This window comes from Prunus dulcis, chromosome 8, assembly GCF_902201215.1.
Source record: "Prunus dulcis chromosome 8, ALMONDv2, whole genome shotgun sequence".
Taxonomy (NCBI): Eukaryota; Viridiplantae; Streptophyta; class Magnoliopsida; order Rosales; family Rosaceae; genus Prunus; species Prunus dulcis.
The window spans coordinates 20,054,544-20,069,600 of record NC_047657.1 but is presented as its reverse complement, the minus strand read 5'-3'; the positions used below and the strand labels follow the sequence as shown (position 1 = coordinate 20,069,600).

Below are 15,057 nucleotides of genomic sequence, written 5' to 3'. Positions count from 1 at the left end.
GAAAGGAAAGTCGTTCGAAAAGACGATTTAAAAGAACGAAAAAAAAAAAAACTAATTGAAACAAGAATTCGGTTGTTTTCTCAATCATATTCATATTTTGTTCCACCGCGGCGGCGCCAAGTGGCCTCCACTCTACAACGTCCCTTTTCATCCTTTACTTTTCTGGTGCTGAGGATGTCCTCTGTTTCTTTATCCTTATTTTTTATGAACTTTGCATGGTATTTATATAATTCAGCAACCAGAGAACTCAGCCGACCCAACCTAATCCACCCCAACCCAACCCTCTAATATATCGACATCCTATACATCATACCACCAAGCTCGCATGTGGGGCAGTTTCCTATTCCTTATAGCTGGCATAACTTCTACGCCTAAGCTGCGGATTATCTCTTCTGCAATGCAATTATCCATTTATTGATTCGAAACAATATATGAAAATACTTAAGTTCATGAATCATCCAAACTATAAGTTATTTACTAAGTACTTTCAAACGGATCAATTCATTTTCAGAATAAAACTAATCGTAAATAAGTATCGAATTTATCACAAATATTTTACTTCAAACGAAAGTAATGATAAATAATACAATACACTGCTAATTATGATTCATACTTAATCTATAACATAAAGAATTGGTAATCGAATTCCGTTTATTTGACAAAAATAAATACAGGGTTGATTAAAATCTGTTGTTGTCCTACCCTATTACCAATTCAATCGTCAGAGATTCAGACACCCGTCCGTCAGAATCGCCGTTGAATTTTATCATTATCTCTCCCAATTACCAAACTACCCCACCGTAATCTTCGTATATCCCTAACATTTTCCCTCGTTCCGAGTGGCTTTTCAGTCAAACAGCAAAGCTTCCCTCAAATGTCCAAGTAACTACTCCTCTCTCCCTCTCTTGTAATTTTTCCTAAATCCCCTCCGCGCTCTGTTCCCCCACAAGTGCACGATGCAATCCACAAAATCTCGGCGGAAAGTGGCTCCGTCCGCCGCGGAAAGCGCAGACTCGGCTGAAAAACTCGACCAACTGCTCCTCTCCTCGGCCATCTGCAACGGCGAGGATGTGGGCCCGTTTGTCCGCAAGGTCTTCACTTCCGGCAAGCCCGATACGTTGCTCCAGCACCTCCGCCACTTCGCCCGATCCAAGGAGTCTGAAATCGAGGAGGTCTGCAAGGCCCACTATCAAGACTTCATCCTCGCCGTCGATGACCTCCGATCCCTCCTCTCCGACGTCGATTCCCTCAAGTCTTCTCTCTACGATTCCAACACCAAGCTTCAGTCGGTCGGCCTCCCTCTTCTCTCCTCCCTCGACGCATTCGTCGAAGCCCGAAACGTTTCCCGAAACGTCAATCTCGCGCTCGAATCGGTTCGAAACTGTATTCGTTTGATGGAGCTTTGTTCCCGATCCAATTACCATCTCTCCAGCAGCAACTTCTACATGGCGCTCAAGTGCGTCGACACCATCGAGTCCGAGTTCCTAGACAAAACGCCGTCGTCTACGCTCAAGCGGATGCTGGAGAAGAAGATTCCAGAGATTCGGTGGCATATCGAACGGAAGGTCAGCAAGGAGTTCGGCGATTGGCTGGTGGAGATCCGCGTGGTGAGTCGGAACCTTGGTCAGTTGGCGATCGGTCAAGCTTCCTCGGCGAGGCAACGAGAGGAGGATCTGAGAATCAAGCAACGCCAAGCTGAGGAGCAGAGCCGCCTCAGCCTCAGGGACTGCGTCTACGCTTTGGAAGAAGAAGACGAAGATGGACTCGGCGGTGGGGTTGGAGATGATATTAACGGTGGAAGTGGATTTCCGGGGGTTGATTTGACTCCCTTGTACAGAGCCTATCATATTCACCAGACTCTAGGGCTTGAAGACCGGTTCAAGCAGTATTACTTCGAGAATCGAAAGCTTCAGCTCACTTCTGATTTTCAGGTATCTTCCATGACTCCGTTTCTTGAATCTCATCAAACTTTCTTTGCGCAAATAGCCGGATTTTTTATTGTTGAGGATCGGATTGTGAGGACCGGTGGCGGTTTGATATCGAAATTGGAGGTTGAGAATTTGTGGGAAACTGCTGTTAGTAAAATGTGTTCCGTTTTGGAGGATCAGTTTTCTAGGATGCAAACGGCCAATCACTTGTTGTTGATTAAGGACTATGTGAGCTTGTTAGGTGTGACTTTGCGTAGGTATGGATATCTGGTTGACCCTTTGCTTGATGTTCTGAGCAAGCATAGGGATAAGTACCATGAGCTGTTGTTGTCAGATTGTCGTAAACAGATTGCTGAGGCACTTTCTGCTGATAAGTTTGATCAGATGTTGATGAAGAAAGAGTATGAATATTCCATGAATGTTCTTTCGTTTCAGATACAGACCTCTGATATCATACCGGCTTTTCCTTATGTTGCACCATTTAGTTCTACGGTGCCTGATTGTTGCCGCATTGTACGGTCTTTTATTGAGGATTCTGTGAGTTTCATGTCGTATGGTGGGCAGCTTGATTTCTTTGAGGTCGTTAAGAAGTATTTGGATCGATTGTTAAGTGAAGCTTTGGATGGGGCTCTTTTGAAGCTAATCAATGTATCTATCCATGGGGTCTCCCCGGCAATGCAAGTAGCGGCTAATATGGCAGTCATGGAGCGAGCTTGTGATTTCTTCTTTCGACATGCTGCTCAGCTTTCTGGCATTCCCTTGAGAATGGTGGAGAGGGGGCGGAGGCATTTTCCGCTTTGCAAAGCCCGTGATGCAGCAGAAGAGATACTCTCTGGGTTGCTTAAACAAAAAGTGGATGGGTTCATGATGTTGATTGAGAATGTGAACTGGATGGCCGATGAGGCTCTGCCGAATGGGAATGAATATGTGAATGAGGTGGTCATATATTTGGAAACCCTGGTTTCCACTGCTCAGCAGATTTTGCCTCCCCATGTCCTTAAACGAGTTTTGCAGGATGTCCTTTCTCACATATCAGAGAAAATAGTTGGGGCTTTACTTGGGGATGCAGTTAAGAGGTTTACTGTACATGCAATTATGAGCATTGATGTGGATGTTCGGCTGTTGGAATCTTTTGCAGATAATCAAGCTCCTTTACTCTCAGATGAGGAAGCAAATCAGTTGAAAACAGCACTTGCTGAGTTGAGGCAATTAATTAATTTACTCTTAAGCAATCATCCAGAGAATTTTCTTAATCCGGTAATCAGGGAGAGGAGTTACAATACCTTGGACTACAGAAAAGTAGTGGCTATTTCAGAAAAATTGAGGGATCCTTCTGAGCGGCTATTTGGAACTTTTGGGAGCCGGGGAGGCAGGCAGAACCCAAAGAAGAAATCTCTAGATGCATTGATAAAAAGACTCAAGGATGTGAATTGATTTGTTTACGTAGCTGTATGTATGATCCTTCCCCTTTTCCCCTCCCCTACAATACCCCTTGTTGATTGTGATTGGAATTATTTCATAGCTTTTTCGTTGCTAACCTTGTTATTTGCCAATGCCAATTGTTGTTTCTCAATGTATCATGGGATATGCAAAGATTCTTCTGTATGTATCAGGCTCATAGTTACTCATTGGTTATTGTATTGATGATTTACTTTCAAGTCGTTGAAGAATTTGCATTATATCTTTGAAATTCTCCCGCTGGTTGAGTACATAAGTAAAATGCATGCAACCTCACTAAAGCTTGTCTTGAAAGAGAATGGGAATTTATGAGACTTGTCAAACTTATGGATTTTACTGAGGTCTAGCTGGTTTTCTAATCTTGACTCTCTTTAGGCTTGTATTTATCTTACTCCCAGTACCACTTGCTATAGGTGGTGGTGTTCTAATATCTACCGTCTTTTGCGCATTAGATGTAAGCCTCATAAGGCTGGGACCTGATGTTTGGTTTGTGCTTGTATATCGGTGTAGGATGGACTCCCTCAGCTCACCTTAAATTCAGAGAAAGTCATTACAATCTATATAGCATTGTGACTTCGCTTCTGATAAAATATGTTTATTTTAAACTGTTTTACTAACCATCAGAGCCAGTTTCTGTTAACTGATATGTTATGTCTACGTGTTTATATTTTAGATGAATTTTAGTTGGAGGGAGAGTTCTTTGGTAATTTTATTGAATCTATCTTATGGCAAGATTTTCTTCCTGCTACATATTATTTGCAGATGGCATAACATCGATGGATGGGTGTTTTGAGGGGTTAGGAGATCCAGCAAGGGTGAAAACTTTTGTCTCAAGAAAAATTATAATTGGCTGCCTGGTATGTTTGTAAGTTTCATGTGCTGATGACAGGTTTATGACTCCGAGGGTCCTATACTGCTCTTTAAAATTCTTATGGTTTCTGCTTACCGTCACTTAGAAATAGTTTTGATAATCTGCACTATAAATAGTTTAGAAATAGTTTAGATAATCTGCACTAGAAATAGTTCTTATAATTATGCTTTCTTCTATGCTTGCATTTGCTTTAGTATATTGTTTACAATTTTGTTGTCGTCACCATTTGGCATTCTATTTTAAAATGGCAAAACTGAGAAACGATGTCGACGATGATGTTATTTTCTTTATCATAGAGCTGGGTATCAATTTTTTTTTTAGTTTGTTGTTGTAAAGAAAGATCAATTGCCAACTTTGCTTGAGTTTTAGTGTGATTCATACCGCCCCTTGTCGGCTGGACCTGGTGGTAGATTCAATAACAGAGAGAAGAAGAATGATTGATTAATATTCAAAATAACTGGGCCGCTCCTAGACAGAGAGATTCACAACAGCCTCAGACGCCCAAAGACAGCCTATTTCTGGTTTCTGCAGTCCAGTTGCCAATCCAATCTCTTCTCGAACAGCTTGCTATTTGGCCCATCCCCAGTAGATTAGAGTTTCGTGTTGAATTGAATCCATTTTTACAACTTCATGGGCAATTTTTTCTTTAACCTTGTCCTTTTTCGAATGCATAAATTGACTGTTCCACAAACGTTATGTGTGAGGCGTCACCAATCACCATCTGCTGACAACCTTGCATGCGTCTGTGGCATAGTGACACCTGGGTTTCAACTTTCAAGCTTTCATTTTCTGACCCTTCAAAATCTTCATTTGTTACTTAAAACTGTGAATGAAACCCAATTCCCAAATGTCATCTGCAACATGAATCAAGATAATGCCCAACCAAACCCCCACGCTACGTGGCACCATGTAGGCCTCAAAAATAGCGCAGTACAAACAAAAGATAAAACGGCATTCAAACGATTCTATTCTATTAATGAGAAATGTGACAAAACTGTCACCTTCATTGTTATTGCGTGAAATGTGCAATGCATTGAGCCAGTCGTCCACCACAACTGATGAACTTCCCCAATCCGTAAGTACACATGTCCTCTCCTCTGTTTGCCAGCCTCACTCAATCTCCGCCTAACCAAACACCGCTCACAAAGCTTCTTCGAGACTGGGAATTCATGGCTTCCTTCTCTGAGTCTCATACAAGAAAGCCCACATCTCCGTTACTGGTGTTTCCCTTTGCACTTCTCCTGTTCATTCTCTCATCCTCTGCCTATAGCGACGACACGCTATCAGCATACGAGATGCTTCAACAATATGACTTCCCAATCGGCCTTCTTCCCAAAGGAGTAACAGGATACGAGCTAGACAGGGACACTGGCAATTTCAAGGCGTATTTCAACGGAACCTGCAGCTTCTCCCTTGAAAACTCGTATCAGCTCAGGTACAGATCCACCATAACTGGTGTTTTGTCCAAAGACAGGCTCAAAAATTTGAAGGGCGTGAGTGTGAAAGTGCTCTTCTTCTGGATCGACATAGTGGAAGTGGTTCGAAATGGCGATGAGCTACAATTCTCCGTGGGGATTGCTTCAGCCGACTTTTCAATTGACAACTTTGAGGAGAGCCCGCAGTGTGGCTGTGGATTTGCTTGTCAACAGTTGGTGAGTAGCGCCGTGCCATCACATTCGGTGAGAGCACTTATGAAGTCTAACTAACTATATGCAGCAGAAGTGAGTTAGGCCAGTTGCCGAGGACAGTAAGCCCATCGCGTGCACCATCTAACTTCGAGTCCCCATCCCCCTTTTAGATTAAAAGAGGGCTTTGCAAATAGAGCATTAGAGCTAGCCCTCTCTATATAAGATCTGCTTTGTTGTGTGCAATTTATATATGTATCATGTATGCACAAATGAATCAAATGGAATATTCTTTGTTTTGTCTCTCAAATTTATCTATATGTATGTTCCAACTTCCATCTACCGTTTAGAGCCTGCATAACCAAACAGTCAAAACTTCATCCACCATGTCTCCAAAGGAAACACTGCTCTGGCTATCTCTCTTCCTTCTGGTCTCCTTCTCAACCCCATCTGCATCTGTCAACGACGAGCTGACAGTTTACGAAGTCCTGGAAGATTATGACTTCCCAGTTGGCATTCTTCCCAAGGGCGCATTGGGCTATGAGCTAGACAACTCCACAGGTAAGTTCACAGTCTACTTGAATGGCACTTGTTCCTTTTCCATTGACTCCTATAAGTTGAAGTACAAGTCCACCATAACCGGTGTGATAACGGATGACAAGATCTCGAGCTTGAGTGGCATCAAAGTGAAGGTGCTCTTTCTGTGGCTGAGCATCGTCAAGGTGATTCGTGACGACGATAAGCTCGAGTTCTCTGTGGGCATCGCCTCCGCGGACTTTCCAGTCAGTAATTTCGTTGAGAGCCCAACCTGTGGTTGCGGTTTTGATTGTGTCAATGGGAAGGGAAGGAAGATTAAGATCAATAATTTAGTGTCCTCGGCTTAATTGAGTTAGTTTTCAATTTTTCATTGCCTAAATGCAGTTTAGACATGGCATTATGTTAGTATCCGACTTTCATGACTATATGATCTGAGAATAAATTTACAATACCATTATAATATGTGACGGATTTTCATAATTTGCATGAGTTTGTACCACTCACAACTTCACAAGTTAGCAAATAGTGGTTGCTCCTGCACCATTACTATAAGCTTGGCAGGTAAGGATCTACCAATGGTACTCATTTGCCATCCATACTGGTTTGACTGGTTGTTGAGCTTTTTATTGCATATTCCTCCCAAGCATGTGGACATAAAGGAGGGATAGTGTTATTAACATGTTATCGTCGCATAAATCATCCCCTTAACAGTGGGATAGTGTCGCTACGTCTAAAACATCAACAATGAGCTCCCTAATATCTTGCACCTAGAAAAACCATATGCGAGAAAGAGGTAAATGAAAAAGGAAAAAAGAAAAGAAGAAGGGGTAGTTATCAACGTGCAGAAAAAGGTGGTTGGATAATTAAAAATAGAAAGGGCCTTAAGATGTACAGTGTTGGGCTGTTGCCCAACTCCAACTACAATTCTATTTCTGTTCATTCGACTTTCCGTTCCTACCTAACCCGCTGTAGAGATCCACACAGACGATCAAAAAGCTTGACTTTTTAAAATAATATGTGTCACCGTCAGTGAGAAATTACTATTCCCCCCTTCCGTTTTTTTGGAAGAGAGCCTCCAAATGTGAACCTGGCTTTCTTATTACAGAAAAGTCACCACGTCCTTTGCCAAGCCAACAGCGCGTGACTACCTAAAAGAATACAAACTCCTCCATACGTCGCCGTTTTTGAAGAACTATTCTTGAAGTATTCGGACTGTATACGTCGTCTCCACCGCTGTCAGTCAAAGCCAAACCCACTCTCCACCAACAACAATTCCCGGAAAAATACCAAAAGCAACAAAAAATTTGGGGAGAGAGAAGCGAGAGAAAATCCGAAAGCCCAAACCATGTCGTCTCTCGCAGCCATTCTCGCCCTCTTCGTCATCCTATCCCCATTCGCTACGTCATCAACGGCCGCCGCTGGCAACGATGACTCACGGTCGGCGTACGATATCATCCAAGACTTTGACTTCCCGATGGGTCTGCTCCCGAAGGGCGTCACTGGTTACGAACTAGACCGAAGCAACGGTCAATTCCGAGCTTATTTGAACGGTTCCTGCAGTTTCGCATTGGAAGGGTCGTACCAGCTCAAGTATAAGTCCACCATCAGTGGCTCTATCTCCAAGAACAAGCTCTCTGGGCTCACTGGGGTTAGCGTCAAGGTCTTGTTCTTGTGGCTCAACATCGTCGAGGTCACTCGGAGCGGCGACAATCTTGAATTCTCTGTGGGGATCGCTTCTGCTGCGTTTCCGATTGACAACTTTTACGAGTGCCCACAGTGCGGGTGTGGATTGGATTGCGTCAATGGGCAAGTAAGGAAAATTAAAATGAACCCTCTTGTTTCTTCAATTTGAAAAGAAATTGGGTTTGTATGGGGATGTTTTTATGGATTTGGAGTGATGGTTAGTGTCTGTTTACATTTAATTTCTTAAAGATGCTAAATTTTATGGTTTTTAATAATTCTTGTAGTTGTGTTTGTTACATGTTTTGTTATGGAAAATGAATCAAGATATTGATTGTGATTCTGAGGAGGAATAAACGAGAGATCAAATTAATGTGTATGTTCAATTGGAGCATGTGACCAAAGAAAAAAAAACGCAGTTATGTTACATAAGTTTAGTGTATAATTGCATTGTACTGTTTAAGCATATAGGGGTTATGGTGCATTGCAAAGAGTTGAAGCGTGTATTTTGATTGATAGGGGTCTGTGGAATGTAGTTTTGGTCAAAACATTTAAAACACCACTTGCTTTTGATATTTCTGGTCTGGTTGTAAGTTTTATACTTTCTTATCACTCAGATCCAGGAGGCAAGTTTTTAAGTAACCTGATTTGCTTGTATGCTCTTAGAGTTTATATGCTATAGGTAATTTTTATTTGTTTTTGTTATTGATGTATTCTGTACGGATAGCTTGGGAATTGTTGAGGTAGGTTTTCGATATGGATAGCTTGGAAATGATTGAGTTAGGTGCTGATGAACAAGTCGTGTCAAATAGTACTCTGCTTGAGTGCGTGAGGGTTCAGATAAGGTTTAGGGTTTTAGGTTACAGACATAGAGTTTGTGAAAGTTGATAAGCATATTAGAATGTGGTCTTATTTTCATGTTCTTTTGGGTTTAGAGGGTCGTCTTTCTCTCAAAAGATGTTTGGAAAACTAATGTGCCAGTGAAAAGCATATTACAATGTGTATTTTCATGCTCTTTTGGGTTTAGAGATGTCTTCTTTGGAGTTTAGGTAGTCAGCGGCTCATGGTAATATTTTTGATCTACCTCAAGTTTGTATTGATCGTGCAACTATGCAAATAGAAATTGAAGGATTTTCAGGGCTGTTGAATTGAATATGCCTTAGAGATTGTTATTTGCAGTCATGTTTGTGCTGAACTCAGTGGCATAGCTGACAATATGCTGGACAGCTTTCATCTGAAAAGCTTAAGGAAGTTCTTATTTTGGTTTTGAAGAACATAGTAGCAAATATCTTGCAGTTGGTTGTCTAAAGTAGTTTTTGTCTTTACTTGCCTCGTTCACAGAACTAATCCTTATCTCTCGTATCAATATTAGCTGAGCGTTTGTTTGCTGAAGGTATGTGAAACTTCTATGAAGGAAATGTCCCTTGACACATGGGTAGATTAATGTAGACCCGGAGGAACTTTGCACTACGTTATAGTTAGATTACGAGGGTTAAACAAAGGAAGTGGGAGAAATATTGGCAATCTATGTGGCAGTGGCATGAGGTTGATGTCAGTAACTGACTGACAGTGGCCTGTAGCAATTACAAATGGGGGAGAATAAGAATCCTTGCATTATTTGTAAGGTTGAGTTTATTTACAAGGTAGAAGTTTTAGTTATCAAATAATTTTATCCCCTATTGAAATGCTGAGCAGATGAAAGGAGGAGAAAAGAAAAACTCTGAAAACTGGGAAAGTTTTACTCATTAGATGATGGAACAACAATTGATTAAGATTCACCTGGAAGTGACTCATATGTGGATTAGTGGTATGTAAGCTGTGTTGGAGAAAGCTTTGCCCCCTATGACCCGCTTGTGAATTTGGGCCTATGTATGGTTGGCCTGACAACCGTTGTTGCCTCTCCTGCTCTACACTGTTGTCGACTTGGAATGTATCCATATAGTATGGGGTTTTTTTAACTCTATTTTCTGTGTGATATAGCTAGAGCCATGAAAAATAAAGTAGTCCCGTAGGCTGCCCCTGAAAATTGTTCCTTCTCGGGTCTCTTTGCTTCTGCTCGACGAATATGCGTAATTTTTAGAACGGAGAGCATATCATGTGATGAACAAGGAGCAGAAAGTCGAGATATGGAAATTCTAGTGAATCCATAGCCTTTTTGTTCTTTTAAGTTAGAATGTCCAGTGTCCTTCTAGTTTGAGTAGTAGTGGGGTGGCATTGGCAAACCTCACACTCCCTCCCTCTCCCATCCCACCATTCTGTTTTCTTCAATAGAATCATAAAAGATGGTGAGATAATACGATCCCTGTGACTTGATAAACAATTAGATGCTTGTGAAATACAACACAATGATTGTTTTCCAATGCAGCAGCTCTTCGAGTGTGGATGACGTTGCCTTGGCGTTTCTTCTTCATTTGTACATTGCAAGCAACCCATAACAATCAAATTAAAAAGAAGCCGGGTCAACCCAGTAAATGAATCAGCACGTCACTTTCCATGTTGATGCTTCTTTCTTCTTCTTATTGCTTGCCTTTGGCTCTTGAGAGCTGAAACAAGTGGACAACTTGTACTCGTCATCGCCACAAGACTAACATAAACAAAGCAGAGACCTAGACAATTTACCGCATCTATCTGGCAACATAATAATATGAGGCTCAAATTTGGCCCTACCCTACTACCCATAAAGTTTTATAATATCTTCCTTGGAATTGGCAAACAAGGGTGAACCAGAGGCAGACAAACAAATTGATTCGCTATATTTGCGCCTAATTAGATTAGCTTGAGACCTAATTAACCAACGCGCTAATAATTCATTCCCATTATCCTCAATAGTTTATTTATCTATCCCTGTCGTCGTCCTCGACCAAATGAATAATCAAAACTCATTTATTGATCAGCGGCAATCTCCCTTTGCATCAAACCATTTTCTCAATTATATAATTGGATCTTAGAGCAAGTCCAGCGTGCACTTAAAATCAGGCAAAAGGCTGCCTTCGCAAGCCCAAACGACCTCCAGTTCGCAACCAATAGCCCAGGCAAGGCTGGGGTTCCAACAGCCTGGGCAAGCCCAAGGGCAGATCTTGACTAGGCTTCAGCCCGAAGGCGCTGATGTCAGCGGTGATGTCACGCTGACGTCAGCGAGCAAAAATAAATTCAAAAAAATAGAAAAAAATTTAATTTTTTATATAAAAAATACTAAAAAATTATAGATATTTTCTCTATAAATACGTAACAATTTTATTCACTTTCCCTATAAAATACATAACAAGTTTATATTTTGTTGCATATTCTTTTCTTTTTTTTCCCTTGCCCTTGCCCTAGTCTTTCAGAATGGAACCAAAAAAGGCAAAGCTGCTACTATTCACTTGAATAGTGGCAGTTCTTGCTTGCCCTTACCTTTGTCTTAGCATTTATGGATGGAGATGCTCTTAAAGCCAACTTCCTAGGCCATCGATTACACTGCACCGGAACATGAAAACATGGCAGGCGGAAACTGTGCCACTTGATTTGGGTTTTTCTTGGACGGTGCTAATTTATTGATAAGGCAATCATTACAAATATTATTATTAGAGTATAAATTACTCTAAATTAATTTAATTTTAATTATTATTAAAGTTTAAATTACTATAAATTAATATAATTTATCGAGAGGAAATCTTGAATTTAAGTAATTGACTCACTGTTTTAACCAACTGTCCTAATTCATGTATGCACTAATAACTACTATTATTTAACCTTGAGATTTCTATTACGTGCACGCATCCATTAATTTCGAGCCGAATACTATTCTTCCTCATTTTTTGGTATCAGCTCTATCAATGGCCCCAATTTTCTGGGCGAGTTCGAAGTTTGACCCTCCCCCATCCCCCGTAATTGATGAATTGTTGTCGTTGAATCAAATCCCACATCATCTTAATCAGAGACGAACTTAATTATAGAGGTTCACACACTTAAATGCTCAAGTAAAGCATGAAACTTTGTATAAACATCCAACAATGAAAAGACGTGCATCATTATCAATCCATTTTCAGAATTTCCTAAATAATACGTTCAAAATGTATCTTTATTCTTCACCAAAAGTGAAACCATTCACAATCAGATCAAACAAAACGATTCTGTTTGGTCCGCACGACAAAATTACCAACTAAATCTACAAAATAAATTCAACGAATTAAAATCATTTTATTGCAAAAATTAATAAATAGGGTACATGCTTTATATTATATAGTCCCTAAGGCAGAGGACGGAGGAACCAGCTATTACAACAATCACAAATATATTCCGGCGAAGCCCGAACTCCGAAGAATTCAAACCCAAACACGCCGACAGCCCATTCCTCGTACAATTTTCCCCTTTCGTTGTTTCCTAAAAAAACTACCAAGAATTTTTCTTTTCTTAGTGCTTCTTCAAGAGCGCTGCACGTAGCTCGGCCGCGTCGATCTCTTCGGCGCCATTCTCGGGTCCGTAAAACCCGGTTTTCGGGTTGGGGACCCACGAGACCTTTGAAGCGGAGCTCACCTTGTCTTCCCCGGAATTCTTAACCACGTTTACACTTGTAGGATTAGTAGCACCTCCTCCTCTAACCACGCTCGACGCAACTCCTTGAGAACCCGCCGCATATCCACGTCTGCAGTTTTCGAAAGTAAAAGGTGTTTAATTATCCCTTAATTAAATTTATATTTTTCATTAGCTGAAAACAAAGATCTCGTGCAGAGAGAGAGAGAAAGAGAGAGAGTTGTAAGTACCTGATGATTGTGCTAGAGAATCCATCGGCGACGAGAGCAGAGAGAAGCTTAGCGTTGGAGAAAGAACGAGCCATTGTTTTTGTTATGGAAACTTAGAGAGAGATTTCTAAACACCGCTGCAGAAAGCTTAGCACAAAACCGTCACTTCCCACAGCAGCGAAAGAAAGTAAATCTCTTTGTTTATGACTCTTTCTCTCTCTTGGAAATTAAGCCTCTCTTGAATTGCGAAGATGGGTTCCAGATAGAGCAGACCAGGCCTTTATATAGGGGAGAGAGTAAGAGACGCGTGCGAAGAAAACAAAAGCAAGCGCTATGAAACGGAGCCTCGTCAAAGTGGGTTTCTCGAAGGACCTGTAGTTTGTTGCCACGTGGGGTGAATGTAAAGAGCCGTTTCCGATTGTTTTTAGGAATAGGAACTGGGGAGGACGTGATCCAACGGTCGAGAGGGAATGCGATTGAGTGGATGGAGGACTTTTCTTTAAGTGACCCGAGTCTGAGTCAACGTCAAGGGAGGAAAGGTCGGCGTGAGTGCGGTATCAAGAATGTTTGGGATATTAGCCGTTGGATCTTTGGATGTGCCCGGCGGAATGAAATCTGAGACGTACGCGTGGGGAGAGAAAGAAAGGGAAAGTGGTGGCGGAGTTTCTGAGTTGTGCTCTGGAAGTTTAGGCAATTTGGCCTCGTGAGAAAGAAAAAAAGCCAAGAGGGTCCACGAGAGAGAAGCTAACAGCCAAGTCAATGGTCTTAGTAGGCTTCCCTGTGAAGTTGTGAGGGTCACGAGTCATGACTGGTGCTGACGAATGAAAGCCATTGATCCAAAGTGGTGTAATTTGTATTCGTGGTGTGTAATGTATCTATCATTTTCTTTTTGGCCTTTAACAGCTGTCCACAGAACAGAACATAACGCACCCTCCACTCCACAAAATAGCACATTAATGAAAATGAAAATAATTTGGGTTATTCGCAACAATAGTCCTTTAATTATACTCGTAGTTATATTTGGGTCACTGAACTTAATTATTAGTTGCACAAATCACTCAAATATGTGTTTTGTTGTACCAGAAGTCCTTCCGTCAAGTTTTGTTAAATTTTCTGTCAAAAGTGAAAGTAAATTCGGAAATTCATCTACAACCCTCCCTATCCTCTACAACTTCAAAATTTGTAAATTCAGAAATTCAAATTGAATGTCAAATAATAAAAATTCTCACATATCTTCTACACAAAACTTCAAAACCCTAACCCACCAACCCCTCTTCCCTCTCAACCTCTCGATTGTTTGTAAACTGACGGTGAATCGAGTATAAGAAAGATTCCTCTTGTGCAGAACTATGGTTCAACCTTCCATTCTTGTTTGCTCCCTCGGGGAGGTCCAAAGATTCATAATTTCAGCACTTGCCCTTTTTCATTTTTGTTTCAAAAGTCTACAAATTTTAGCAACCATGAGTCAGATTCATTGGCTCTTGCAAAAGGGTTGGGTTTTAAATTAGTGTATTTGATTTGGGTTCAAAGATTATGGAAGACCGATGTGATTTAGAAGAAGGGTTGGTCTGAAGGTAAAATGTGAGATCTTGAATATGTTTGCTGGTCTGAAGGTATTTATTATGAATATTTGAAAATATTCTTGTTGTTGTGCGGCATCTTTTTAATTGAATGTTTTGGTGTGGGCAAGGATTGGGTTGCGGCAATGGAGGATTGTGGATGAATTTTTGAATTTATCACTTTTGACAGAAAATTTAACAGAATTTGACGGAATAACTAATGATGCAATACAATACCTAATTAAGTGACGTTTACAACTAATAAGTAATAATTGAATTTAATAACTTAAATATAATTACAATTGAGAGACCAGTATTACGAATAGATACTGGGTTTTCTTTTCTCTCTGTATCTGTCTCTGTCTCTGGTTTTATTTTTATTTGTCTCCTTCATGTCGTTTAATTTACAGCTATATATAATATATAGAGTGCAGCGTTTATGTGTTTGTGTTATGATTGAGTGGCAACCGACTTCCAAGACGTGTCGGTTCCAGTGGTATTTGGACTTCAATTGTTTTTTTGGAAGGACATTTTCTTTTAAGATATGTCAAGTGTTATGTGTTGTGTCATGTCACCTCGTGTTAACTTTACACGTCAGTCAGTCGCTATAACTTTACACGTCGCAGCTAGCCGGCCAGCTAGGCCAGCATATACTCTCCTCAAGCGGATGGATGCATG

At 40.9% G+C, this 15,057-nt stretch overlaps 5 protein-coding genes across 6 annotated transcripts; 4 read left to right on the top strand and 1 right to left on the bottom strand.

Annotated features, from left to right (window-relative positions):
* The first annotated feature begins 691 nt into the window (after nucleotides 1–691).
* LOC117636677 (exocyst complex component SEC15B) lies at nucleotides 692–4,281 on the top strand. Of its 2 annotated transcripts, none has more exons than XM_034371305.1 (2): nucleotides 692–3,381; nucleotides 4,149–4,281. In XM_034371305.1, exon 1 carries the CDS (start codon nucleotides 957–959, stop codon nucleotides 3,360–3,362), a length of 2,406 nt encoding a protein of 801 aa, XP_034227196.1. In that variant the 5' UTR covers nucleotides 692–956; the 3' UTR covers nucleotides 3,363–3,381; nucleotides 4,149–4,281. The 2 variants fall into 2 exon arrangements, with proteins under 2 accessions (XP_034227196.1, XP_034227197.1); XM_034371306.1 differs by having other exon boundaries at nucleotides 692–3,377; nucleotides 4,149–4,280.
* Nucleotides 4,282–4,392: 111 nt separating this feature from the next.
* LOC117636680 lies at nucleotides 4,393–6,868 on the top strand. Its single transcript, XM_034371310.1, has one exon. The coding sequence runs from the start codon at nucleotides 5,343–5,345 to the stop codon at nucleotides 5,961–5,963; it is 621 nt and encodes a 206-aa protein (XP_034227201.1). The 5' UTR covers nucleotides 4,393–5,342; the 3' UTR covers nucleotides 5,964–6,868.
* Nucleotides 5,351–6,899, top strand: LOC117636683. The gene has a single exon (XM_034371313.1). It carries the CDS (start codon nucleotides 6,269–6,271, stop codon nucleotides 6,764–6,766), a length of 498 nt encoding a protein of 165 aa, XP_034227204.1. The 5' UTR covers nucleotides 5,351–6,268; the 3' UTR covers nucleotides 6,767–6,899.
* Nucleotides 6,900–7,533: 634 nt separating this feature from the next.
* On the top strand, nucleotides 7,534–8,478 carry LOC117636682 (uncharacterized protein At5g01610-like). Its single transcript, XM_034371312.1, has one exon. It carries the CDS (start codon nucleotides 7,765–7,767, stop codon nucleotides 8,269–8,271), a length of 507 nt encoding a protein of 168 aa, XP_034227203.1. The 5' UTR covers nucleotides 7,534–7,764; the 3' UTR covers nucleotides 8,272–8,478.
* Nucleotides 8,479–12,254: 3,776 nt separating this feature from the next.
* LOC117636684 (indole-3-acetic acid-induced protein ARG2) lies at nucleotides 12,255–13,080 on the bottom strand. Its single transcript, XM_034371314.1, has 2 exons — nucleotides 12,842–13,080; nucleotides 12,255–12,723 (listed from the first exon to the last, which is right to left on the bottom strand). The coding sequence occupies exons 1-2, from the start codon at nucleotides 12,913–12,915 to the stop codon at nucleotides 12,492–12,494; spliced, it is 306 nt and encodes a 101-aa protein (XP_034227205.1). The 5' UTR covers nucleotides 12,916–13,080; the 3' UTR covers nucleotides 12,255–12,491.
* Nucleotides 13,081–15,057: the final 1,977 nt, after the last annotated feature.

Coding starts and splice junctions, on each gene's coding strand:
- LOC117636677 (XM_034371305.1), top strand. CDS start 957: ATGCAATCCACAAAATCTCGGCGGAAAGTGGCTCCGTCCGCCGCGGAA.
- LOC117636680 (XM_034371310.1), top strand. CDS start 5,343: ATGTCCTCTCCTCTGTTTGCCAGCCTCACTCAATCTCCGCCTAACCAA.
- LOC117636683 (XM_034371313.1), top strand. CDS start 6,269: ATGTCTCCAAAGGAAACACTGCTCTGGCTATCTCTCTTCCTTCTGGTC.
- LOC117636682 (XM_034371312.1), top strand. CDS start 7,765: ATGTCGTCTCTCGCAGCCATTCTCGCCCTCTTCGTCATCCTATCCCCA.
- LOC117636684 (XM_034371314.1), bottom strand. CDS start 12,915: ATGGCTCGTTCTTTCTCCAACGCTAAGCTTCTCTCTGCTCTCGTCGCC. Junction 12,724..12,841: donor TTCTCTAGCACAATCATCAG/GTACTTACAACT, acceptor CGAAAACTGCAG/ACGTGGATATGCGGCGGGTT.